At 39.0% G+C, this 27,457-nt stretch overlaps 1 protein-coding gene and 1 long non-coding RNA gene across 2 annotated transcripts in view; one reads left to right on the forward strand and one right to left on the reverse strand.

The window, feature by feature from the left end:
- Window positions 1–27,457, reverse strand: part of LOC143344744 (uncharacterized) — a 462,587-nt gene that overhangs the window by 145,854 nt on the left and 289,276 nt on the right. The window lies entirely within an intron of this gene.
- Window positions 9,608–27,457, forward strand: part of LOC143344735 (uncharacterized) — a 45,836-nt gene continuing 27,986 nt past the window's right edge. Inside the window, exon 1 of the mRNA XM_076771080.1 lies at window positions 9,608–9,643. Coding sequence (XP_076627195.1) covers window positions 9,623–9,643 — 21 coding nt within the window. The 5' untranslated portion in view covers window positions 9,608–9,622. The remainder of the gene's footprint in view (window positions 9,644–27,457) is intronic.

Raw genomic sequence — 27,457 nt, forward strand, 5'->3', positions numbered from 1 at the left:
CAACATTCAATTTTTATTTACCAATTTATTAAATTAATTATTGATTTTGCTGTTTATATATTCAATTCCATACACGATAGTTCTAGTAATTCATACAATAAAGTAATAAATACAACATACTTGATCAATGACTTTGTATTGTATTAAATTATATAAAGATTTTATATTATACTAAAATATTATCTATAATATAAATACGCAATGGTCACTAGTCTTTGTCAGTCGATTTCAGGAAATGGTACGTACATTTAGAGTATGAATGGAGTGTTATGTCCGGGTGTCGGAGGAACCCCGGGGAGTCCTCTCTAGTTTAGGTCGCGCCCGGACATTGAGAATGAGAACCGTGGAGTGTTTGTTTGAGAGACTGAGTTTTGCATTTTTTTAAATATAGGGTTAGGTAGGTAGGTAACTTTCTGGCGTGTGTGTTTAATTTAAGTAGGTAGGGTCAGGGCAGGACTGTCCACATTAGCAATTCGGGTAGGCGCGTTTTCGCGTGGCAGTTCTGTTCCTGTAGTTACGATTTCGAGGGTAGAAATCTTGCTGATTCAAACGGTGTATGCTGTTCGTTTCGGCTTTAATTTCGACTCCTCGAATCGCGCGACTCTTAAAGTCGCTCTCTCGGGCTCGCGGTCGCGATTAGGTCCCTTTCGAAACGCTCGTCCCGCTCGAGATTCACCACGTATGCTCGACCAACAATTCGTATATTGTTGGAAGACTACGTATTGCACAAAATCTCGAGCCCAGTCTTAAGTAAGTTTCAGGCTTCGGCAGGACCGCCGAAGAAAGAAAAGGCTCTATACGAGCTGAAGAGGCCCTAACAAATTGTTTCAAGAGTGGGCTGCAACAAATGGCTTTTCATCTTCATCTTTGGATGAGGATGGAAAGTCATTCCTATTACTACTTTGTCACTTAACTCGTCTGTAGTTGTAGTTAGTTTGTTTTCCCAGCTGGCTCACGTATGCATATACTTTGTACATGATTGCACCATACATGCCAGCCATCAGGGCAACTCGCGGTTTAAATATGAATATTAACACGTTTACTGCCATTTCAAACTTATATTAATTCTTTTATAATACTTTAAACGAACTCTAGTATTTTCACAATAATTATAAAATAACATATAATTCATTTAAACGTGGTAGTCAATGTGTTAATAACTTTTTTCATTATATATTCATAGAGTTGCGAACATACGATAATCGCGTTGACTTTAGAGTTGCGAATTCCTACTTTTCGCGTTTACTTTTCAGGGTAGTGTTGCGAATAATTACCTCTCGCGATTGTTTTTATGCAAACCTAGGTACCGGGAGTTTGCTTTAAAAATAGCGTTGCGAACGATTGATAAACGCGATTGCCCGTAGAGTTGCGAATTACGATTTTTCGCGTTTGCTTTTCAGGGTAGCGTTGCGAACAATCACCATTCGCGTTGCTTTTTTACTCTTTCCTGCATATAATGGACATCAACCGCGTTTGCAATTTTCATATTATAAATTAGTGTTGCGATCCTGATTCATCGTGCGATATTTTACTTAGCGTTGCGATTCTTTCAATGCCAAAATTCTTCCCCAATTGTAGTATTAGAAGTAGTTAGTTTATTTTGTGGCCAGTACATGTGCATTCACATGTACCATTAACCCCTGATTAAAGTTAGAGTTGCGAATAATATACAATATTCGCGTTTGCTCGTAGAGTTGCGAATAAATATTTATCGCGTTGATATATTAGTGTTGCTTATAAACACGATTCGCGTTTCTTTTATGCAAACTTAGGAACCGGGAGTTTGCTTTAAAATAGCGTTGCGAATTACTAATAAACGCGATTGCAATTAGAGTTGCGTAATGCTATTTTTCGCGTTTGCTTTTCAGGGTAGCGTTGCGAATAATTACCATTCGCAATTGCTTTTATTGTTGAAAATCGCGTTTGGAATTTTTCTGTTATAAATTAGCGTTGCGATTGTTGATTAATCGCGTTGATTGCCCCGTAGTGTTGCGATATTTATAACGTCTAACTTCATCCCCATATGTGCCACTTTATTATAGTTTGAAGTAGCTTGAAGTAGTTAGTTTATTTTATGCATGTATGTTTGTAGCTACAACCGAAGACGCCAGTACCCGATCCAGCATTTTTGGGCAACGCGATTTACATTAGCGTTGCGAAGTATAAATATATTTCCATTAAAGATAGAGTTGCGAATATACAATAATCGCGTTTGCTTATAGAGTTGCGACTTTCTATTTTTCGCGTTTCCTTTCCAGGGTAGTGTCGCGAATTCAATACGCGATTGCTTTTATTGTTATTCAAGAATAGTGTTGCGAATGAACTGATCGGTTTGCTTTTAGCGTTGCGAATTACTATTTTTCGCGTTTGCTTTTCAGGGTAGCGTTGCGAATAATCATCATTCGCGGTTGCTTTTATTGTTAGAAATCGCGTTTGGAATTTTTCTATTATAAATTAGCGTTGCGATCTTGATTTATCGTGTTTTTATTAGAGTTGCGATTCACTGCCCAAAATTTGATGCTGGTCACTGCTTCAGGATCATCGCGAAGACGCTGCTGTTTTGCAAAGCCTCAGAAGGCTCAACGTTATTATCTAAATTAGTGTTGCGTATTATTGAACATGGGTGCACGCGATATAATTAATAAAGCAAGCCCTGCGTGGTTCATTTTTCGAACAATAAGCACCACTCGCGTATATTTTTGTATTTTATAAATTAGAGTTGCGGATGAAACAATGGTCCACTCACGGGTTGTTTTCTGAATTTATGAGTGGACGTTTAATTATGTGAAGTATATCTTTTTTTTTGTTGTATATTTGTCAATGGAAATACTGCTCGAAAAGATTGTTGTATATAGACGAAATGTTGCGTTTTTCGTAACGCGTAAAAATCTGTAGTTTTAACGAATACATTTTTGTCACAAATTTGTGATGATGATGATGATTATGATTATGATTAAATTGATCGTAGATTTAATTCAACCGTAATATTTATTTATAAATAGTGGATTTTTTATAAATATTCGGAATCCTTTGCATGGATTAAAGTTTGTCCGCGATCATTGTTTCAATAATAAAATAATAGTAAAATAAAATGCTTGCATCAAAAGGGTATGCAAGTTGCAGTTCGATATTTCATATTGGGAGATAATTTCCGTGTAGAATCGACGGCTGTGTTCGTTATTGGTGTTTTTCTATGAACCTAATTTAGTTTTCGATACAGTAAAATATAATTATTACAATACATACGTCTTATTATATCAGGAATGAAATTTATTCGGTATTTATCTTAACACTGAAATAAACTTAATTTTTCATTAAATTTCGATTACGTAATATTTATGTTTTCAAATTTTGTAACATCAACTTTTGCTCGTGGAAAATCTGATTCAAATATTAATTTTATAATATCAATTGTACTAGTACGTAATTATTTTATTGTGTCCACTAATACATTTTTATTTCAGCTTACTAATCCTTTGAGTAAGTTCTTCTTACAGAGTATAGAAGCACAGATGAATGGAATATGAAATGATAAAGGAGAAGATTTAATATGAATTTGAAATAATTAATGGTCAAAGCTACTATCAGATATGGGACTCAAACTTAATCGTTCTTAGGGAAGTAACTATTTTATACAGTTATTTATTATCTGATTTTATGTTTCAGGAAAACATCGTGGGATCAAAAAAGACAAGAAACAGAAAATATCTTCTCGTATTTCTTTATTTTATGTGAGTTCTATCTATTGTATATGAGTGTATGTTTTAGCAAAACATCGTAGGATTAACGAAGATGCCAAGAAGAAAATATCTTCTCGTCCTTCATGTTTCTGCAGATTGCGTTGCGTTAGAATTAAGTACAAATGTATATAGATTGTAAGATAAATATGCGAGTATTGGGGTATCGTAATAAGTATTACAAAAATAAAAACGTACGATTAAGTAGGAACAATTATTATTAAGGTGCACGTTGGTATTCTAATAAGCAAGGTTCATACGTGCTGTTGCACTTTCCTACTTCCTTTCTCAGTGTCTTGTGAGGCACTATCGAAATATTCGTATTTTAATAGTCTGGTTTCATATGTGCTGTTGCACATTCATTCGTATTTCGTTTTCAGAAAACATGTGGTGGACTGTCTCACATGTATCGCGATTTTGTTAGTTTTTATTGGTCTGTTCTTTTATTGGTCAGACAATTCTTCAGTAAATTCTTCCTTTGTGTTTGGAATTTAGATAGCTTTCCTCTTAAGAGAAAATATCCAAGTCTGTTAGTTAGGATTCCTCGCCAAAGGTTGGGTGGTTGGGGTGAGGCTAGGGGGGTCTCCATTCGCAGCAACCTCCACGCGGTGAGACCTGGAGATTATTATTTGGCATGTAATTAATTTTATTGCTTGTTACTGTATAATATAATTATTTTATAATTAATTACATAGCAAATAATATGAGCTAATGGCTGCGATCTTCCTCGTGTAGTTTCGTATAAATATAGTTTCTTCATCAGATCCAAATCGATCAATATCTTCGATCGTTCATCAAATCGTAACTCTCGCCACATTTATGTTGTTTTAATTCTTATAGTTGACCGCGTTATAGTTTAATTTCATTCTGAATCAACAATTGGATTTGACTTCTGACGACTAAATTTTCAATCGTGTCCGTTAATTGATCGATCACTTTGGAACGTATCGTTTTCATTCCGTTAAAAATGAAAAGAATTCCTGTAATTTCATTTCATGCCATAATAAGCGCTATGATCGCTTTCTATAGCCTGTTGGTAACATTATGAGTGACACCGAAATGATAATGGGACACTAAAGCCCCAGAGAAATGAGCCGAAAAAATACAGTAAACGTAACTTTTACTTGCATACTTTGCCTCTGTTTGTATCTCATAAACTGAAGTACCGACCTGGGGAGAAATCAGTGGATTTGTAGCGCTCTCTGTATTCGAGTAAGATGACTGAGTATCATTTAACCATCGTAGTCGGTAAAGATACTGAAGACGAAAACTGTTTTCAGTACTTCGGTTGTAGTTCTATTAGGTTGTCGCGAAAGGAATTCTATAAATAAAGATTTTAATATATACAGAAACGCTCTTAAATTTCCTTTTCACTCTTTGGCACAACATTAATAAATAATATATTTACGCATTGTCACGGCGCCGACTTCGGGATCTTTCTCTGTTGACAGACGTGTTTTTCGCAATTTTGCCTCATTTTCTATGACAAAGTTATTGTTTATTTACTGAAATAAAACGAGGAAGTCGGAGGAATTTTTATTAAATGTAAAATAAAGTGAATCTTGTGGAGCTTTGATTACATATAGTTAGGTTAAATGGATCTTCGAGGAAAGTAGAGAGTTGAATCTTTAAAATAATCCCAGGAAGATTATTGTACGGCTTCTTTTCACGAGATTACAGTAATTCAAAAATTGATAGTGTTTCGATTAAATGTAAAATCATCAAAGTTCCATTTGTTCTTGAGTAGATAGAATTTTTAAATTCAACATTTATTTTGACACAGTGCTATTAATGGTATTTATTATTACGATATTTTCTGACATTAGTAGTTTATGTTGTCAATCACGCTGCAATCTTATTTGATTCTGAATGTTGTAAATGATACGAAAGTGGTTCTGAATATTCAGTTTAATGATCTATTCTATATTTTTGTCTGTAATTTCGGCTCGTTTCTATAGTGTCTGGTTTATCAAAGCAGAGATTCTCGCTTCTGGCTTTCGTTCTAACGTTCCTCGAAAGTTGGCAGCACGAAAACCGATGTACGATTACTATGAATTTTAATTTTAGGTTCGTTGAACCTCGCAGGGTCATTATTTTTATGTATTTTTCACGATCGAATTTATTACTAATTTACGAGGAATTATTATTTTATATACGAACTACGATATTCAGGAAAAGTTCAAGTGAGTTTCAAAAAAAGATTATTATCAAATAATAAGTTTTCTTTGGTCCTTTTCATCGCGACAAATTTACCGTCGACGTTCACATTTCATAAATACGAAATTGCATCGAAGAAAGAAGTCCTCGATCGAAAACAGACTCAATCAGATTCCCATTCGTGATCAGCGCGAGGGAACCCTTAAATCGGAAGGAATAATTCAACAGCTTCCACAAAGATTTCTTAAAGACGCAAGACGTCTCCGTTTCCTTGTTACTCGAAGTGCTCTAATAATCGTAGCTCCTTCGGATTTCGATACGAATCGGTTTATGCATCGATTATAATAATGACTCCGATACTTGGTCACCTCTTACCTCGAGGGGCAACTTCGTCGCGGACGAGCGATTCAATTTTACGTCGAGGGGACCTCGAACTTCCCTGTAATTAGCTTGCCGGTTCGAAATCCATTCGACGTTACTTCGTATCCTCCTCGTGGACAGGAAATGTCCTTCGTTTCGGAGCAAAACAATTCGCGTCACTTTAATTCGCTTTCGCCCCCCCCCCCCCCCCCCCATGACTTCCGTAGGAGTAAGACAGGGGTTGTTCCTAGAAAAACAATGGTCGTTTCGCCCTCTTTATTTCGCCTTTTTCCGGACCGTTCTCCTTTTCCGTCCAACCGAACCTACCACGAGCGAGCCCCCATTCGTGGTCTTCCTTCTCCCGTCGATTCCTCGGGAGGAGTTTCCGTTTTCGAGGAGTTCCGCGGGCTCGCACAAAGGGATCGTCCAGAGAATCCAGTCGCCAGAAACGGTACCCGTGGCAACACTGGCCTCATTTCCTGGACAAAGACGCCAGTTTTGCCAGTAGTTTGTCCCCGCCTCTCGGATTCCTCCGCGGCGTCCTCCGGAGAATTCTGAGACCGTCGCATCCGACGCTCGCGGCCCGAATATTATACTCTTCTACGAGGTCGTCGCAATCAAAGTCCGTTTTTGTCATTTATTTACGTACTATACGACTAAAAACCCATTAGCGTGCAAGAGAAAATTGAATGGTAGGGTCAGTTGCCTTGACATGAAATACTTTTTTTTTTATACACATATCTCACTTGCTTGCAGAACTTTTATAAAAACTTAAATATTATGAATTTATAGTGCTCTTTTGACTGGTAACGGTCGAATTTAAAATTAATAGTGATTTAGGGAATGTTTACTTTCTTTACTGAAGTCCTCATTTTCCATATTAGGCTCATAGCGCTCGTAATATGGAATAGCATAATATATCGAATTTACACTTTGACTGTGCAATGATCACTCTTTATTTCGTTAACGTTATTATTGATCTCCTCTCTCATCTGTCTTCCTTTTCCATACCATTTGTTCTACAGATCGATTATAATATCATTCTCAAATTTATACGCATATAGTATGGAAATACGCATAGGAGAAAATAGAATCTATATTGAGATCTATAATTTAATTATAAACTTGATTTTTGATTGAGGAAATTTTATTTTATGAGGCATATTCATTGGTTAGGGTGAACATCGCTCTGTTAATCTTGCAAATTTAATTTTTGAACACGGTACTCAAACCCATTTCTTTGCGTTTTAGTTTCGAAATAGCTTCTCAAGCATGTCCTGAAAAAAGTTAAACGTAAGAGCAGGAAATCTCGTTGGAAACTACACGATAATAAGATAATAACGTTTTTCCTTATCTCTCCCACTCGATTAATGAAAATGTTTCATAAAATTTAAAATACAAAGTAAAAATCTCTTTCCCGAACTTTATTATTCTCTTTAATCGAATATCTTGTTGAAGCCCGACGCATTACATTAAGCAACTCGAGGCAATTTAATGCCGTGCAATTTTTCATCGTATCCTTGGAAAATTTACATCGTCCTAAGTAAAAGCCCCCATCTACCCTTGAAACCTATTAGAGGAGTAATCGCGTTCGAGTTTGCCCGATACTTCTAAGAATAATTCTCCTCGTTCAAAATCCTCTCAGGGCACAATAGTTCTCCTTCAAAGTGCTCGATGGAAACGATTCCCTTGAAAATATTCTTCCGCGGAATAATTTCCCTTGTCTCAAAGCGTAGCTACTCGTTCGCAAGACATTCTTTCGAGGTATAAGCTCCCTTCCTTCGAAACGCTCTCTCGAAGTACGAGTTCCTTGATACCTTCGAACAAACCCGTAGTAAAGGACACCCGCGTCCGGGAAAAGGAGGAATCGTATCGGAAACTGCAACAAGATAAACTCTTGCGTTTTGAATTTTCAACGTCTGCCTCGTCCGATACGACGTCATCGACAAGAGATGTATAATGCAATGCATATAAGTGTTTATACATTCTCTTACAGAAAATTACGGTAAATTGTCAAAAATTCAGTTGAGTAAATTTGAAACAATTTTTATTAGAAATTATGAATGGGTCATTTCGACTGCTGTAGTAGTTCTAGCGTTAAACGAGTACCATTTATTTATTCGATAAGGGCACGATTTAACACTTTCATTGCCATATCACAGGATTTACCATTGTAATACTAGAAAAATTAATTCTCGAGTTAAGATGTCGAGGGAAATAAGTTTGGATGGAATTTGCGAATTTTAAGAAGATTAATAAATGAAATAAATTGTAAGTTATGTAGCTTACAATGGTCTAAAATTAAAATTTTACTTTTGTAGAATATTACGTGGTTTTGATCTAGCAATGAACGTGTTATGGGATCAGAAATACCGATTGTAGATTTATAGAAGGTAGGAATAAACAACACTGTTTACTATACGCGAATACCGCGCGTAGTCCGTATCGGTGATTCTCCCCTGGAGCGCGGTGCAGTCAAAGGGCTAACCAGGTTAAGGTTAGGGGGCGATTAGGATCCTCTGTGCGCGAGCCCCGGTTTCGAACGGTCCTAATGGTACACCCTCGTAAATCTTGTCGCGAGATTCGTCCTCGCGGACCAAGTTCCCGTCGGAAGGCCGCGCGTACGGGGCCTCGTCGAAGTCGGGCGGGCACGGAAGCTGGTGTGCCGGAGTAGCCGACGCGGCGGAACGGAGGACGTAAAGCTATTCTTAAAATAGGGCTCGACTGAACGAAGCGAATGAACGAGAGAAGCCGATATATGGGAGGAGGTGGCGGAGGAGGGAAACGCGTACGCGATGGGAGAGAAACGAGGAGAGCAAACGGTCGTCGAAACGGGAGCGCAGGGAAGAGCAGCAAAGAGACGCGAAGAGACGCGAAGTCGGAGAAAGAGAGGGAATACGACGTGCCTCGCGGGTCGCCGGCTCTTCAGGGTCCGAGCTTCGTCCGAAACGAAGCGCCTCCGTAGCGCTCTTCTTCCTCCTTCTTCTCTTACGAGACCGCGCCGCCGGGGACGACGCTTCGTCGAACCGTTCGTTCCTCGATCGGTTCGCCACGCTTCACCTCTCCGAGACTCTTTCTCCTTCGCGGTTTCTATCTATCTATCTCTTACTCTTTCTCTACTCTTTTCGTTTTCGGGTTTCGAACGGTGCCGCGGCGCGGGCGAAGCGGAACGCGGTGCTCTTCTCCAGGTGGGTGGTGTACAGTGTTGGTGTCCCGGTGCTGGTGGTAGTTTGGTGTCGTCGATGGTGGTGGTGCCGGTGGTTGATGGTGGTTGGTGAATCCGGAACCGAGGAAGCGACCCGGAGGCATTCGCCCTCTGCACTTGGGATCCTTTCGCTTTCGAGCGAGGAGGGGAGCATAGTTGTATCATGGCGTCGTACAGAAGCTATGTAAGTGCTCCAAGAAACGTCGAATCCTCGATGTCCGACGACGATAGGGATTTTTTTTTTTTCTTTAGATTCGATGTTACTTTCGAACAGCTAATTGGGAAGTTTGTTTCGTCCCGCGACAAACCGTTGTTTACTCGATGCGCAGCGTCTTCTTTAAGTCGGAGCGGATCGCGAAACGACCAAGTTATAATTGGTGCTCCCGGTCGCAACGCGGTGTGTCTGAACGAGACGAATTCTCGCGAATGCGCGGCTTAAAAAGAAGTAGAGGAAGACACTTCGCGTCTGCCATACCGAAACATAGTCTCTAATTTTATCTGAAGTTTGAGGAGTACGGTGGAACCAGCCCCTCGATCGGAACGAATTCTCTCGGTGGAGAGTAGCGACTCTTTGTTACGCTCGAACGTTAAAAACGTGGTCTTTTTACCGTCGTTTTCGTTCACTATTTTCAAAACACTTGTCGCGGCTCGTTCAAATATTCAGCGCGTGCGCACCGTTCGCACGTGCTATGATTGCAACAACGCACGCTATGATGGTTGTACAGGTGTTAATCGGGAAGAAATTTGTTAATTTCATTACCAGAGAGTTTTATGAATACCGATAGAACATAGATTGTATGGAATATATTGCAAAACATCTTCTTATCCGAGACTATTTTTGTTCTTGTTTTTGGACCATTGATATTCTTATTAATTTCCGAATCTTTGTGTGATTTATATATTATTAACACTGATATTATTTATTAAATAGTAGGGAAATGTAGCCAATATAGGGAATCGATTCTGAATTATTTCTCAACAAAATAAATAAAATAAATAGTAATATGAAACGAATAAAGAATACTTTATGATACACAAATATATGTAAAAGAAATATTTGCTCACACATTGTACATTTATTAATTATTTTTACAATTCTTCGTTAAATTTCAATTTCGTATGAAATACAAATTCCACAAAAATTTATCGGTAGGTTATTTATCAATTCAGTAGGTTCGTGGCTAATTCTGTACTACAGTGAAGTTAGTACAATTTGTTACATCTAATACATTCAACTATAGTTCAATCAGTGCTTTGATAATGCAGTGTCTAAACGAACCCATTGAACCTGAGAAAAACTCTACGCCTAAGGCTATTTGCTAAATTGCAGATTTTATTAATGGGGTCAGTATGAGCAGTCTTTACTCTGCTCATTGTCGATTTGAACGGAAGAGCGGATGTAACTAATCTTGAAGGTGCTTTGATAGGAATACTTTTAGCAGCTCAGAGTAAATATGATACGTAAGAAAATGAGGCGTAAAATTCTTTTACTATTCGCAATAGCATTGTTTTTCAATTTAGGTTCATCGTTACGTTCCATGTAACGGTTTTTAGTCGTCTATAACGAGATACGAGGGTTTCAAATTCCATCATAAATGTTTTGATCCCATCGCTAGCTGTTATCCATTAGACACATCAGACATAGTCTCTAGGGTCTACAAAATGTATGCTTTGTTTACCTTACAGGAAACGCTATTTCTGTCTAACGGCTTCATCGATATTAAACAGAAATGTAAATAAATAGTAAAATTTACAAGTAGGAAATTACGATAATTATTTGTCCTACGGAAACAGGTGTGTCTAGGTTTACGAGAGTGTTAATGCGAAGTCGTGTACTTTACATTTCGTATTAATATATGGGTTTAAAAGAGAATCACAAAACGTACAATCCTATTCCGCGAAACAAACCGAGGAAAAGAGCCTAAATAAATACGAGCCAACAAGCTTTTCGTGTTTGAAATATAATTGCTTTTCGTTATAATAGATATTATACTTTTAAAGTACACACGAGAAATATTAAAAAAAATATCAAGAAATTCGCCTGAGCAATCCAATTATAAATTAACCAGAATTAATGTCGAAAGAAAAACTTGCGGGTCCATGTTTATTAGCATAATTTTTTCAAATTCGAGACATAACATAAATTTATAAATATCGTGACAGTCTTCTGAATCCATCCTATGCATAATCGTATGGGTGAAGTTACGTCTTTAAAATTTTTTTCTTTACTTTGAATCGAGTGACCTTTGAAAATTGCCTTCTTCGGAAGCGTTAACAAGGTTGTAAACGAGGGAGATCAACGATTGTAAGAGTGCTAAAATTGTTACGTCAGTTTGCAGAAGATTGCTATGTCCATAAATCGAGGAATTTAAGTATTTCGTAACGGATGGAATATTGTCTGCGTTAGAAAGTGTCCCGATTTGTCAAACGAATATATGGACTCGCAATACTATGAAAGACATTCGTCGACGATTCATTCAGCGAAAAAAGATTGGCAAACATTGGTTTAACGTAATTTAAAAACACAGGGAAGGAAGGATGAGGGATGATTTTTGAAATTTGTATACAGGGTGTTCGGCCACCCCTGGGAAAAATTTTAATGGGGGAACCTAGAAGCCAAAATAAGAAGAAAATCAAGAATACCAATTTGTTGATGGAGGCTTCGTTAAAAAGTTATTAACGTTTAAAGTTCCGCCCGTACTGAATTTTTTTCTCGAAAATGCGCAAGATTTCGGGGGTATGTCTATTCACCAAAAATGATTGTAATTGACCCCCGCAACCGAAAATAATTTTTTCAAGACGATTCGAAAGTCTTTTTTTCACTCAAAACTTTCAGCATTTACTCGAATTTTTTTCTCGAAAGTGGGTAGGATTTCGGAAGTATGTGTATTCACCAAAAATGATTGTAATTGACCCCCGCAATCGAAAATAATTTTTCCAGAACGATTTGAAATTTTTGAATTTAATTGTTAATAACTTTTTAACGAAGTCTCCATCAACAAATTGGTATTCTTTATTTTCGTCTTATTTTGGCCTCTAGAATCTCCCATTTAAATTTTTCCCAGAGGTGGCCGAACACCCTGTATATACGAGTACATTTTTTTTATTCTAAAATTGATTTTTATCTTTAGAAATATGGACAATTAAGGAATTCAACAATTTTTCTAATTTTTAAATGTCCAAAGTCTCTCTTTTGAAGTGTTACAGGCTATTTTCTCGGAAAATACTATAGCAAAAAGATTTCTTGTGCAGCATTAGGGTATAAAGGGACCTTTTACATGATGCACACGGCACGGCTGTTGAACCCATCAAGAGGAGGGGCTCACCCTTTCAATATTTTTAATGGAACGCCATAGAAATTTTTGCAATCGTGAATGGCTCTCTCTATGGTCACTTAAAATGCATTTATTATGCTACACCTCTTGATGGTTCTTTAACAAGTTCGGTTTACTGAAATTTCTTAGAAAAAGTCTTGCCAGAATTATAAGAAAATAAAAGGCGAATAATGTGGTTTCAACGAGACCAGAGTAGAGTTACTAAATAGGAAATTCAATGGTAGGTGGATAAAACGGGTCTGTTACGCGGTCTTCTCGTTCACCTAATCTTACGCCTCTATGCTACGAGCTACAGTAGATAAACAAAACGCTCGCGTGTAAATAGCATGATAGATGCACCGGTTCCAGATATTGGCTGCCAAATGCTAGTCAATTGTTAATATTCAGGGACGGGCTTGGCCCGCCCAAATGTCGATCTCGCGCGTTTGTTTACACCTACAGACTCGACTCGTTGGACCAAGTATAGATTTCTTTCTTTAGGGATTTATTACCCCTCGATGGTGGCAGCCGCGTCCTACTATTCTTTCCACGCAGCTGGCAGTCCTTCCCCATTTATACTCTAACACAGCGGTTCTCAACACATTTTCTTGAGTAGTATACTTTGTCCAACGAAACGAGACAACAAACCAAAGTCAATATTAATAGTCGATTAATAAAAAGACGGAACCATTCATCTGCTGTCTCGTCTCGTTGGACAACGTATAGACTGTATAGACAGAATCGCAAATTGAACCAGATATAAACATGTTTATTTCTCAAATGTAGATTCTATCTTCTCATTAAATATGATTGTCCTTATCGTTTTTACTTCCAACAAATGAAGTCAATTAAATCTGAATTCTTTTCAAACGTCTGCTAGATATTTTATTTTTTGAGAATTCTAGAACCCTATATAAGTCACCGTGTCAAACTTCACGATTTTGAGATAAAAAGTAAAACATACGCGTCCACGCACACAGAATTTACTGCATATTTGGGCATTTGAAAAAATTAAAAAGATGAAACATCGACCGATAAACTTCACCCTCCGCTACTTTCGTCAGCAAACGTTCGAGATAAACATAATTTCCATTCATGCGACGGCATCGATGTCGCTCGCGATACAGACGATACCCGCGGTATTTAACCACGTGTTTGCAGCGAAAGTGCGTCGCGAGACGTACAGGCGGGCTGACGCATAATGGGCGCTGACGATTTGCATTCGCATGCAACGTCGTGCAAAGTGTCACTAGCCATACGCTATCTCGCATCTGGGATAGGAGAACCGTGCTCCCGACTGCGTTTCGCGTTATCGCGAAAAATTATCGCCTAACAAGTGGCGGACGATAAAGAATCTAACGTTAGTCGATCGGACATAATAGTGTACGCCTGTCGAGGAATCACGAAGTTTGACATTGCGTTTACATAATTCTAGACTCTCCGAGGACGCATCAGTACTTCGAATACCCATACAATTTTTTTTTGGTTTTAATTATAACTCCGTGATATAATTATATTTCCATCTCGATGGGAAGACTGGAAAATCTTTGTTAAACTACTACGGTGGTCACTGGTGACCTGTACTTGCAATATTTTTTACAATGGTAGAATTTTAATACCTGTAAAACAACAGGTACAATTATCGAATATTTCTACGTTTCGTACTATTGTATAATTTTGATCAAATCAATTTGAAATCGCGTCATTTAATATTCAGTCCATGAGTTAGCAAATTCTCTATAGGAACCAACCACCCTAATAGATAGCGTTACAGAATTTCAGTTCGTGGAAGTCTCAGAATCATTACCCACTAAACAACGAACCGATCGAGACTATTTGCGATCGATCGATTCGACGAAGTAACAGTTTCGCGTAATGTTATTCAGGCTCACGTGCCGCAAACGTTTCTTTGAAGCACGTGCCATTATTTCGTCGCGTCGAACGGAAGCTCTACGCTACAAATGAACATTCGGGGGGCGCATTTCGTAGCTTCGTCAGAGTGGATGGTCCAAACGCGAGCTACTCGCACGGTGTAATTATGCAATGTAAATGAAGTCCATTAACGTTATCGTTCGAGGGCTGTCCGCGCACGCGAGCTTCTGTTTTTTGCGGGCCCTGGCCGCAGTTTACAAAATACTGGGAATTTAAGACCTCTCCGGCGGATAACCACACCGACGACGCGTTTTCTCTTTGCCCGGAAATTTGCCCGATCGCTGAATTTCACGAAGATCATTCGCACGTGTTGCGCGTATTCGTGCTCGAGGGATCGAGCATACTGGATTCGTTCATCGGATCGTTAAACGTCATTTTCGCTGAAATTTTTCTCCGTGATACGAATAAACTGAGAACTTTGTTTAACGGTAGAACGTTGGTCGCAGGGAATTCTTGTAAGAGTTAACGATTACCTTTCGGGGAACGTCAACGACCACATGACGCAAAGAGCACCTGTTTTAATTCAACCCCAATTTACATGTAGTAATTGCGTAATCTGAAATCTCATACATATTTTGAATTTTAAAACTTTAATCACTGGTGTAAGTGATGTTGCAGTTCGTGTGATCTGGGCTTGAGAATGTCTTAATTCTCTTTTCGTGCGATTTAACGAGATTCGAATCAACTGTCATGTTATATAGGTGGAGCTATTTCAATTTACATAATTTATTTTCATGTTCGTTCCATTATAGTAAATTAATTAAAAAATTAGATACGTAACGAGTAATTCGGAAGCTGCCAGTTTTGTTTGTAAGGCAAGAGAACTAGATTAATTTTTGAGAAATGGAACCAAGTGTCAGAATCTTCGTTATGCATGGTCTTTATGTAACGACGAACAGTGCTCGGGAGTCCATGCAGACCAGTTAATCGATTGCTTATTATTTTCGTCGTGGTTACATCGTTTATCAATTACGAAAGTAAGACAGAGATAATTAATTACTTGGCTACTCTGCGCGAAGGGAACTAAGCAGCCGCAGTAGATAATGGCCAGTCGATGGTCGGACAGTGTTCAACTTCGAAACGCCAGCAAACCTGTTGGACAAGTAACGTACAGGGTGTTTTCTGGTAAGTGGTGTAATAAATGAAGACAAGCGATCTTATGTGACACGATGAGCAGAAAAGAATAGTTTTTGTTTTTCACGTGGGACTTTGCATTCCGAGCGATTCGAAAACTAGTCTGGCGCGCATAGACTCGGCTGTGTTTCTATTTCTAGCTAGCTTGCTTTTATCTGCAACTGGAACTTTCGGTATCATTTTATTGATAAGGCCAAATGCATCGCCAGGTACATCGAGGGTATAAAGATAGGATTGTATTAGACATATATGATCGGAATACTTGTGACGCAAAAATAGGCGATTGGAAGAATTGGCTGCAGTCTCCAGATGTGACGCCAGTGGACTTTTATTTTTGGACTCGTGTTAAATCTATTTTTTATTCTGACGATATTGCAGGTATCGAGCAACCGAACAAAAAATTGTTTTAACGTTTACCCTACAAAATATTGTAGGAACCGTTTATAAAAATTTACTGAGTGATACGGTTGCATTGTATTGTATGCATGTTTAACAATTTTTGAGGTAATAACACAAAATCATCGAGAAGCGAACAAAATAAGTCTTGTCTTCTTTATATTTACGATTACCGATATATCATAAAACACCTTGTACGTATGTTTCAATTATTCCTAGAGATATTACTTCAATTGAATTTTCAATATAAATTATTTATCTTGGCACGATCGAATCTTTTAAATTTTTTAAATTTACCAATGTATGATATCTGTGTATAAAAAGTGTAAATGCATGACTAAGAAGAAAGCTTTGTTGTGGCGATAGAATGGTTTTGCTAAAAGAAGGGGAGGGAGTTGTCGAACGAGAAGAGGTTTACTATTTTTCATAAAATTCCATTATGTGTTTAAACTATTGCTTTAATGTGTAGTACAAAATATATCATGATCGTGAAACTTGACATCAAGAACTTGTAAGGAGTCAGACTCATCATTGTATGTCAAGGGTTTAAAGGAAATTTTGAATAGGATTCAGGAATTTTAGCGAGGTTACAATGTACAATAGTCTAAAATGAAAGTTTTGGTCTGGTAGTGAGCGCGTTAAGGAAATTACCATTTCGAATTCTACGTACGCTTTCTCTGACCCTCCCTAAACCATCCTAGGGTTAATCATGGCCGAAAAATATTTGTCTCGAGCGTCCACGTTTTGTTTCGAATCGAAAATATTGCACCAAAAGGCGTCCGAATTGGCACGCAACGACCCCGTTACGAAATGCCCCGCAGAGCCGCTGGTGGCGGTCGGGAGGTAAACATTTACCCAAAGAGCTCGAGCTCGTAGGCCACGAAGCACGAATACATCAGCCAGCGGTGCACCTCTCGGAAACGTGGTTCGTAGGCCGGCCTCAGGTCGCCGGTTGCCGGTCGCTGTGGCCAGCAAAATTAGCCTGGGCCTTTCCCAGACGACGTCTGCCTGGCGGCGGTGCCCTCGTGTAAACCCTTGCTCTGCCTATGCCACGAATATGCGCACCCGCGCCACGATCTTCGCGGAACCAGACACGACGCGTACCGGGTGTCGTGTTCCAAAGAGAGCTGACCGTTCGATCGGTTCTTCCGAGAGGTAGTTTTCACGGTGAAGCCCGATAAAAGATATCCCTGACAGTTCCCTTTCGGAAGGAACCAAGTTTTTTTTCAACCCCCCACGTCTGAAACGTGGGCTTTGCTTTAGGGAGTAAGATATCTTCGTTTCGGGGCAAGAAGGATCTCCGCGGACGGGTGAATCTGAATGGTCGATACGGTGGGGGTGGTTTTGGTCCGGTACGTGACGTTGAAGTTTATCGAACGATGTATCGATCAGAGGGATTTGTTTGCTAATTCGGCTCTCGGGGTGTGTCAGATCGTAATCTGTAACTGGCAGGGGTTCTCCAGTTTTATCCGACTCCGATCTTTTATTTGCGATAATAGGTGTTCACAAATGCAATAGTGTTTTTTCAATATTATCCTGAATTTAACTTCGAATTAATGTTTTCTATTTTTCTACGATGAGGGGTTCTATTTAACATTAGAGTTAATATGAAATTTTAGGCTCTTTGGAGGCTTTGGCGACCACCTTGATCTCTTCTTCGTCGAGAAAATTTGCCCTCTTCAACCCCTTGACGTACGATTTGATTCCAAATAATTTTTCAAACGTATACTATTCAATTTTGTTTAAATTTGTTCGTACAAGGAATGGTCACGATTTACGAATATCTCGTGAATGTAAAAATGTGTCGATTTTAATATATAAGACTGGATGACCAATGAGTGGCCTCATGATTGTGAAACTTGACATCAAGAACTTGAGACGAGTCAGTGAACGTTTTAGAATCTCATAGTTCAAATCATTAAGTTTGAAAACTGTAGTTTGCTATGTAGGTCGTGCAACAGAATAGGTTCCTATTTACAAGGGTTGGACTCTGTATTTATCAAATTATCGTATACTCGTTGAATATATTAGCAGTACCTATCCAATGGAATATATTTTCTTATGACTCACAAGAAAAAGTCTGTGAGTTAGCGTACACGTTGTCGCGAATAAAACAGAGTGCGAAGCAAACGAAAGAGTGCAATTTCGCGATTTCCTTAAGATATATAACTCGCTCAGAAGTTCTAATTTTAGCGAAAGAAACGTTACTCCGGTTATCCGTTTCGATTTCAGCGGACCTATTCGCAGCGTGTGCGCGTGCCCCAATCGTCAACTTTCTTATTTAAGGCTGACATTTAATCGCGGGACGGTGACTTCAGTGGAATTATTTTACGTAATAACGACAATTTCGTCGATCTCAGCATCTCTGCGACAGCGTAAGTAAACGATGCGAGGTACGTCGACGGAACGGCGGTAAATTTAGCCGTTGCAACGTGTTTGCGTTCCACTTCCTAGACACGAAATCGAACAAGTTGTTCTTTAAAATCGGGCCGCGGCGTCTTCTCGCGGCGAACTTTCGGCAAACCGAGACGACCGGCGAGATGGGTCTTACAAATTTTAGTCGCTACGTATTCTGCAAATACTCGACGAAATTAATTTCAATCTAACGCGTTAAGAGCTCCCGGCGGTTCGTTCAAAGTATCAATATGGATCGTTCTGACGTTGTGGATCAACTTGCAGGTTCCGCCGCGACGCTGGATAGCTATTATAAACAGTAGTAGAACAATCAGTAAATTACGAAATTAAAAGAGTCAACAGATATGGAGAAATTATACAGAATATAACAGTTTTTATTAAACCTCTTTATTTACTTTTAATAGAAATTCCTATATATTCCTATAATTAATAAACGAATTGGATGAACTATAAATGAAGTCATATAATATAAAAAGAAAAAAATTGAAAATACCACCTTGATTAGACAGTGTTTGCGGAAGCGTACTTAAAGTTAACGGTATATTTCTCCAACTGCGTTCAAAGTTCAAGATACCAGGAATAACGAAACGGAAGGCGCTCGGAGCGTGGCTCTCGACGATAGTCTTTCGCCCCGTCGAGCAACAATAAATCTCGCGAATCTTCGTAGGGAAAGGCGAGCGTGGAAACTCGAGTATTACCGGAGAACCGACTAATCGTATCCCGTTAAAACGCGAAAACCCCCGTAATATCCTTTTAAAGCTCGCGGTGCGCGAGATCGCTGGAAAATATTGCACTCAAACGCACCCGTTTATTTCGGGGCATTTAGGGTATCGTCGACGTCGGGTAAAACTGGCAATTAAATACGGTAAAAGGAGGGTGGAAGTTTCGGGCGAACGATAGGGGTGGAAATTCATGGACCTCTCGTGTTACAGGATAAACGTACCAGTAATCGATAATGATCGAACGATCGATACTTTTTCTACGGTTACAGAGGAAGTTTGGAACACAATTTTTCATTCGCGCCATAATTCTCTTTCAGGGGGTGAAATTCTGAATAAATGAAATTTAAAGAAAATTCAAAATTATTTTTCTCGTTTAATATCGCTAGAAAAATATGATAATATAAGTTATTACATTATTATTTTAAAACTGCTAGAACAGACTTAAAATTCAATGACACTTTATTTATTTGTTAAAAAATTTAAGAGACAAATCCTGTTGAAATTTTATTTTATCTTGTTACTTTATTTTCTCTTATTGTACATGTTTATCATAATTATTTGTACATTTCTTCATAGACTTTCTTACTGTTTCTAGTATCCAACAATTAAAAAATGGTCGAAGTTTTGTATGAATAATTTACTAGTGCCAATGAATATTATATGAAATTTGAAAAATCTACAAGTGGTTATCAATAGACTGCGGATATTTATGCATTTGTAGGAAATCAAAAATACAACCACACTTGAAGTGGTTGAGCCAACTCTCTACAAAGCTTCCATTTTATTAATTCTATTAATAAAAATATGAATTTGCATAAAGATCCGTAACTAACGTCATGAATTGAACTTTGGTTCAAGGAACGTGTTAAAATATCTTCGATAAAGAATTTCATCCAGAAATTTTCGAGCACGATATAGTTTCTGGCGATTTTTAGCGGGTCAATTACCAGCTGCCTTTACCCGTTAATAATTTTTTTTCGAATCGGCGGCTACGCTTTGGTACGTTGAAGCGTCTCAAACGCGATTAAACGTCGGAGGAAGATCTGGCGAGGATGAGAGACACTTTGAAAGAGAAGCACGAGAGGCGGAGAGAGGGAGGGAGAGGATGCTTGGAGCCGAAGACAGAGAAAAAGATTTAACGGCTCTTCTGAATATTTCACGACGAGTTGTTGCCACGGCAAAACGTTGGCGCGGAACGATTTAATTGAGCGTGCTCCTCTTACCCTCTCGACGCCCGCGCGGTCCCGTCGAGGAACGTCAATTGAAAATGCATATGCATCCGCACTTCGTGCGCCGGTGTTGTGCATCCAATGCAGACGTCGCTAAGTGGACGAACAGGCGCTTCTCTGATCCTTCCGGATGTTTCGCAGATCTTTCCTGTCTACGCTCGCTTACGCGCGTTTCTTTGGGAATACTCACTTCGCCGAGACGCCATGGAATACCGATTATTTTTATTACAGAATTTTATTTTGGTAACTGTTCTGCGAATCAAACCCGAGGTAAAATGTAAACGTGGTTGCTTGACATTTATTTGATCGTTTAATCCTTTGCACTCGTATTTATATTTGAGAAGGCTACCAATTCGGAATTTTTTTCCATATGCGATCAAAATGAAAACATTTTTATGGGAGCATATTACAATCGAACTTGTCGGTGTAGTAGAAAAAATTTGTAAAATATTTAAAAAATAAATAAAACTAACTTCTGGAACACATAGAACACATAGGAATGCCAAAGGCTATAATAATGCTGTAATCGATTGCATTCATCGCCAATATATGACAAAATCACGATTCTTTAATATCACGGTGTTCCAAATTAGAAACGTATTCCATATTAGGGCAACTAACCCTATAATTAAGTTTTTGCATCGGTTTAGCAGGGCCCAAAGACGGACGATTTTCCTGAAATTCAACGCACGGGCTCGTTTGCCCGTTTAAACAGCTCATGACAAACTGCGCATTAATGCGCGGAGGTGCTCGGTATAAAAGCGGCGTCGCGATAATGCCCGGGGTTTTCATTGTCTCGTGCCGTGATAATAAATTATGTTCACCGAGAGGCTAACCAGTATTTGGCCAGTACTTTGCGCTCATGTTGAACGCCGACGATGCATAAACGACTAACGAATCGAGCCGCATCCACATTTGACGCTTCGACGCTGCTATCGGATACAGGTGTTTCCGATAGCGGCGCGTAGGTCCAATCCGACGCCACATTTTACTCTGTCGGTCTGTAGCCTCGTGGAATTTACGGGAAACAGTATGCTTAGCACGACCACGGTGAAAATATTTCAATTCGCCCGGTACGGTCGTCTCTCGTTCGTGGTAGCGTCGAGTTCTCTGTTCAAAGTGCGATTATTCACTGTGCTTTCGATTCAACGGCGTATTAACGTATTCGGTCGAGAAACAGCAGAAATAGACAACGAATTACCTGGGGAGGGGGAAGAAATGCTCGGGTCGATCCTCGATTTAACGAATTAATTAAAAGGGACGTTCGTTAAATCCGAGTGTTCGTTAAATTCGAATGTCTGTAAAATAGCAATTACACGAAACTCAAAGTTGGCTAAACAACGAATTATATGGTTTTTAACTGTGAAAAATCGCGCATGGAATATATTTCCAATTGCACGAGTCGTTTTAATCCTCGCTCGGCGGAGTTCGAGTTCATTTTGTCGGGTTAATTAGAGGGACGGAACCGTTTGTTAAATCCGAACGTTCGTTAAATTCGAATATCTGTAAAACAGTATTTTTACGAAAGTAAGAAATTACATGCTTTCGAACAGTGAGAGTCACCTAGACGTTTGGGAAACAAAATAGTACAGAACGACTACGGGCGGTAACAAATTACGAAAGGCTGGCCATTTTACGAATTGCTTGAAACTTCAAAGGAACAGCTAGGCAAATTGCAAAGGAAGCGAGTGTGAAAACTAATTTAAAAAATGTTAGACGTAGTTTGTACCAAGCTGGAGTTATTAAAGAGCGGAAATTGAAACCCACCCTTAATGAGAAAGCATAAAGTCTGGCGTTTATAATGTGTTTATGAATGCATTCAGTGGCAAACAAAGTGGAGGAATATTACGTTCTCGGATGAAAAGAAGTCTAACACTATTTCTAGCGCGGTTTTATGCATAAATATTTCAACCACAAAGTGTCTTTGCAATTGGATGCAAGTAACTGTGAAAATAATTGTGTTATTGTTAATATAATGTCATCGATTTTACATTCACGAGGTATTCGTAAAACAAATCTATTCTCTTTGGCCATTTCTCGTACAAACAAATTTAAACAAAATTAAATGGTACAGGTTTGAAAAATCATCTGGAGTTAAATCGTACGTCGAGGGGTTAATTTTTGGATTTCAAAAATTAGTGTAGTGTCATTTCGTCCCATACCGTAATACCGCGATAGTAATTATTACCCGATAGCGTTTCAACTCGAGGAAGCAGGTTTCTTTCACGAATCGTCGCTTTAAATCCGTCCATTGGATTGTTTGGAAACGCGCGAGGCGTTCCGAGATATTCTAGTAAATATCCTTTTCTCTTCCTTCCGTTCGCCGGTCGATTCTTCTTCCTCTGTTTTTCTTCGTCCCTGTGCCTTTTCCCTTCCCGCGTACGCGTACAATTTAAGAGGGAATATGCGCGTGGATACTCCAGAGGGAGCATGGACGAAGACCTCGTGGCTATATTTAAACGGACTCGTAGACACTGCCTCGACTTTCTTTTTCTCCACCGTCGATGGCACAGAGTAGCATCTGGCTTTCCGTTTGGAAAAACTACAGAACTATGACAGTTTATGTCTTACGAGGTTTTGAAAAGTCCACAAGGGAATACGTAACTCAGTTTTCCTTGTACTTCCGGTCACTACGAGACTTCGGGGTCGCTGGCGAATCCAGCAAATACTCACAAGCATGAAACAAACGCCGCAACAGTTATTGACCGAAGGAAGCGAAATTTAATCGTTTCTTATCCTCCTACATTGGTGATGAGAGTGAAATAGTGACAGTTGTTTATACTAAATTTATTAAATTGAAGCTCCATAGTTTGAATAATGGACGCCCTACTCACTGTAAACGGTGTGATTCTTTTTACTAAATGTCGTATTTTTATTATACTGTGTTACTCACATTTACAAAGTAGATTTTTCTTAATATTGGAGTAATGCTTAATTACAAAATCGATAGATATTATCAATAATCCTAGTACTAGTCATGCCCAACGTTGCTTAAATTCTACGATCAACCGACAAGTTTTGCTTTTAATTTACAAACCCTTAAATATCTCAATGCGCGATAAAGTGGACATATACCAGTTTCACAAAACAAGTTTGTTTTTTCATTTGTAATAACTGTACGTCGCTAAACAGAATCGCTTTTCGTTGGCCGACGAACAGTCCATACTCAAACAAATTTTCTGCCATTAATTTTTTCCGCGAAAGAAAATATTGAAACCGTTGCTGGCGGAATGCTCGTTATATTTGTTCCTCGAGGGGTTAATATTCGACAAATACGGGGCGTGGACGTGGGGCGTCGCGTTTTTGCGAAATGAAATTTACGCATAGCAGGGCGGTACACACACCGACCGGTCGATGAAACAGACGTTTGGAAACCGGTGACGGAAGAACACCGGTGCACGAGGCACTCGAACGTCGCTGTCTTGTTAGCGACGACCAATATTTGCCGTCAGAAACGACAACCACGTGGTTCGCAAACACAGCTGATCTCGCGGATCAATTGCCTGCATTGAAATCAATTTTGAGGTCCGACCCGGTTACAGGTCGGCCTGTCGCGCGATGTCACTGAACTTTGTCGACGAATCACCGTTTTCGTGCACCATTTTCCTACAAATCGAACGATTAACAAACATGGTTCTATGCTATATTTATTGTATCATATAATTTACATCGCGCGTGGTTGCTGTCCAAGCAATCGAGCATATGTATTCAAGTTAGCGAACTATTGACATAGTTTTTTTTTTATTATATGAAAACATATCATTCATGTAATTATATATTCAGCATTATTAAGTCCATACTTAACTCTTATTTCCAAGTATTTTTAGCGTCGATAACCCATTCGCTGCCAAGCCTAAATTATATGAAATTATCACTATTGCCATTTTTTGATAAGTACACATAGTTTGTCATAAATAATTGTTCACAAGCATAATATCAAACACGATTATACTCGAGGTTGGCAGTGGGAACACTTTTATATTTATGTCTGAGGCCACAAAAGGTTTGCAAATTTTAAAGGCTTTATGTTATAACATATAAGGTACCTATTACTAAAATCGATCAACGTCATCAGGAGACTTTTAATAACGTTTGTATTAGGCTAAAACACAAAAATAAGTGATTACAAACAGGTTGTCCATAACACATACATATTTTCCTAAAAAAGATTTCCCCTTAAAACAGAAAAGAAAATGATTTTATAGTCGAAAGTTCACGGAGTAACTTTTCTTTTCAAAAGTTAAGATTCTTTCAATCCCCGTATACAGCTCATTAGTGATGTTCTAATATTCAACGGGGTAAAATGAGATTTACAATGCACATTCTACCATCTGTAGCCGCACGGAGAAAGTTATTTGAAGTCGGTGTATCGGACTCGACCCTCGAGATTATGAGAAATCTTATAGCTTGAAAACCCCAGAGATTTCAAACTAGTTCAAGCAGCTACGATCGGGATCGGGGAATTCTACGGGTTTTGTGCGTTTTAGAGAGATCACAGGGGGTATCGTAGGTCCCAAGGGTCCCGTAGATAGTAATGGTACCGGACTATTGGGAATATAGGGAGTGCAGAAGTTCAGGACGTACCCAGTACCCAGACGTATTTACGTTCCCACAACCCTTGAGATACTGGGAATTCTTGGTTGCCTCAAGATATATAGATACTCCAAATGGATTGGAAGGGGTATGATGAATGGATTCGAGCAAGGTACATTGGCTTGAATCGTCTTGGAGACAGTAAGGATGGGTCAGCGCGGAACGGAGCGAGTCGAAGTGATTTGGATCTAGTCGGAGCTGGTTAGAGTGAGTTGGAACTGTTCCGAGCTTATTTGTTGGAATGGGTCCCAAGCTTGTAGGAATGATTTAGAAGCGTTAGGAGCGAGTTAGACCACACTTTTCTCGTATTATTCATGTTCATTAATTTTTAATACCAGATTTACGAACGGTTAATCGCACATATTTTTATCGAAAGCCGTCACGTTGATGATTAGATTTAAATATCGTTAAATGTCGTTGGCCTTTCGAGCTGATTACAAAAACATACCTTACATTTGCTAACGTTTGAAATATAGAAAGGGTTGAATCGTGAAATTCGAAAGCATCGAGGTACTAAAAATAGAGACGAAATTTGGAGCAGTAACGTGGCACGGTTTGAACTTTCGTTTCGTTCGGTGTTTTCACTTAGCGTCAACTATCCCTTCGGTGTTGTCATCCCGACGCAAAATAAATAGCTCGAACCGAAAGTCACGCGTGACTGCGCAAGGTGTTTGGGAAATTGGCAGAGCACCGCGAATCGGTTCGGGTACGTTGCTCTCGGTACGTCGTACAGAAATTCGAGCCGGCCACTTTCTATACGCGATCGTCTCGTTTCGATGGAACGCGATACCGCAGTCCGCCTTTGAGAAATTTCCGATGCACAGAGCATCGTCTGTTGATCTTCCGCGGAAACCGTACACGGATGTTGATTTATCGCGCAACGTTGACTCGACGAAAGAACAAACGGCAGTTTTTCGAGCGCCGTGCGAAACGTCGAGCTGGACGAAATGTGATTTTTACGATACGGCAACGACTGCGCGTGCAAAAATTTTAGTCCAGTTTCTGTAAATTAACCAAAGTTCCGGAATTATTTCCTTAATCTAATCGTCAATTTCGTCGAAATCGTCCCAGACTAAAATAAATTGTTGATGTACGTCTACCGGTGGCAGATGTATTCTGATACTCAGTTTGCTTGTAACTATTCATGTCTACCATGTTTTTCTTGTATATTAACGAGACATTCGTAAAACAAATCTATTCTTTTTCGTGGCCATTTCTTGTACGAACAAATTTAAACAAAATTAAATAGTATACGTTTGCAAAATTATTTGGAATTAAATCGTACGTCAAGGGGTTGAAAACGTACTGTGAGTTAATCTTTTTCATTTGAAAATATAGTATCTACAAAATATTCCAAATTTTCGTGAATATTGCACTGACATGTAAACGATTGACTCGTGTTTAAAACTCTCCTATATGTAAAATACTTTTGAAAGAATTTTAAATCAACCACAGTGTGTCCTCAACGAATAGAAAAATATTTTCATGCAAAGTTTGCTTATAATTTGAGGGAGTTTCTGTTGGAAGAATGTTATCGAGGAAGAAGAGGAGATCGTGGAACGGTGTGTCGTTTTAAAAATATAATGGCGATAATAATCGTTGATACATGTTGTTTTATAAATATCGATACCGGCGACGGATAGCGACGTAAAAGTATCGAGGCCAGTTAGAGTGGCTTCAACTTGACTCGAGGGATTTATGGTCACCGATTCGTTCCTGTTTGATAATATCTAGCGAGCGAGACGGTAGAAGGTCCCCGATGAAACTCGTTCCGGGTACTCCTCTAAATTGAAATATTCATTTCGCTTGTTCGTTCAGTCGATCGTTTTATCGAAGTGGGTCATTCTAATAACCGGACAAATTGTTGTCGACTGGTGCACGCGCGCGAATCGAAACGATTTATAATAATTTATCACGTCGTTGCGAGTTTGGTCCGAACCGATCGAAGAATCAAGTTCAAAGTAAACAGAAATTGTTTCGTTCGAAACGGAACGCGGACGTGGATAACGTTGAAACAATAAAACGGAAGGGCAATATTTGTTCCACAAACCAGAGAATGTTTTGTGATTTTTATTGCCCCTCTGTATTTTCTTTTTTCCTTAATCCGGTGCTTTTTCTTACCCGTTTTATTCTCTCCGGGCTGTATTGCTTTTTCCCCTCCCCGGTTCTTTACTCTTTTACGTGGATGCTTCAACACGCTTTGTTGGAAAAATTTCGTTCTCGAGAGGTAGATTGCCAACTATCTCTTCATCTCTGGAGTAGC

The sequence above is a fragment of the Colletes latitarsis genome, chromosome 1 (assembly GCF_051014445.1).
Source record: "Colletes latitarsis isolate SP2378_abdomen chromosome 1, iyColLati1, whole genome shotgun sequence".
In the NCBI taxonomy this organism is placed as follows: Eukaryota; Metazoa; Arthropoda; class Insecta; order Hymenoptera; family Colletidae; genus Colletes; species Colletes latitarsis.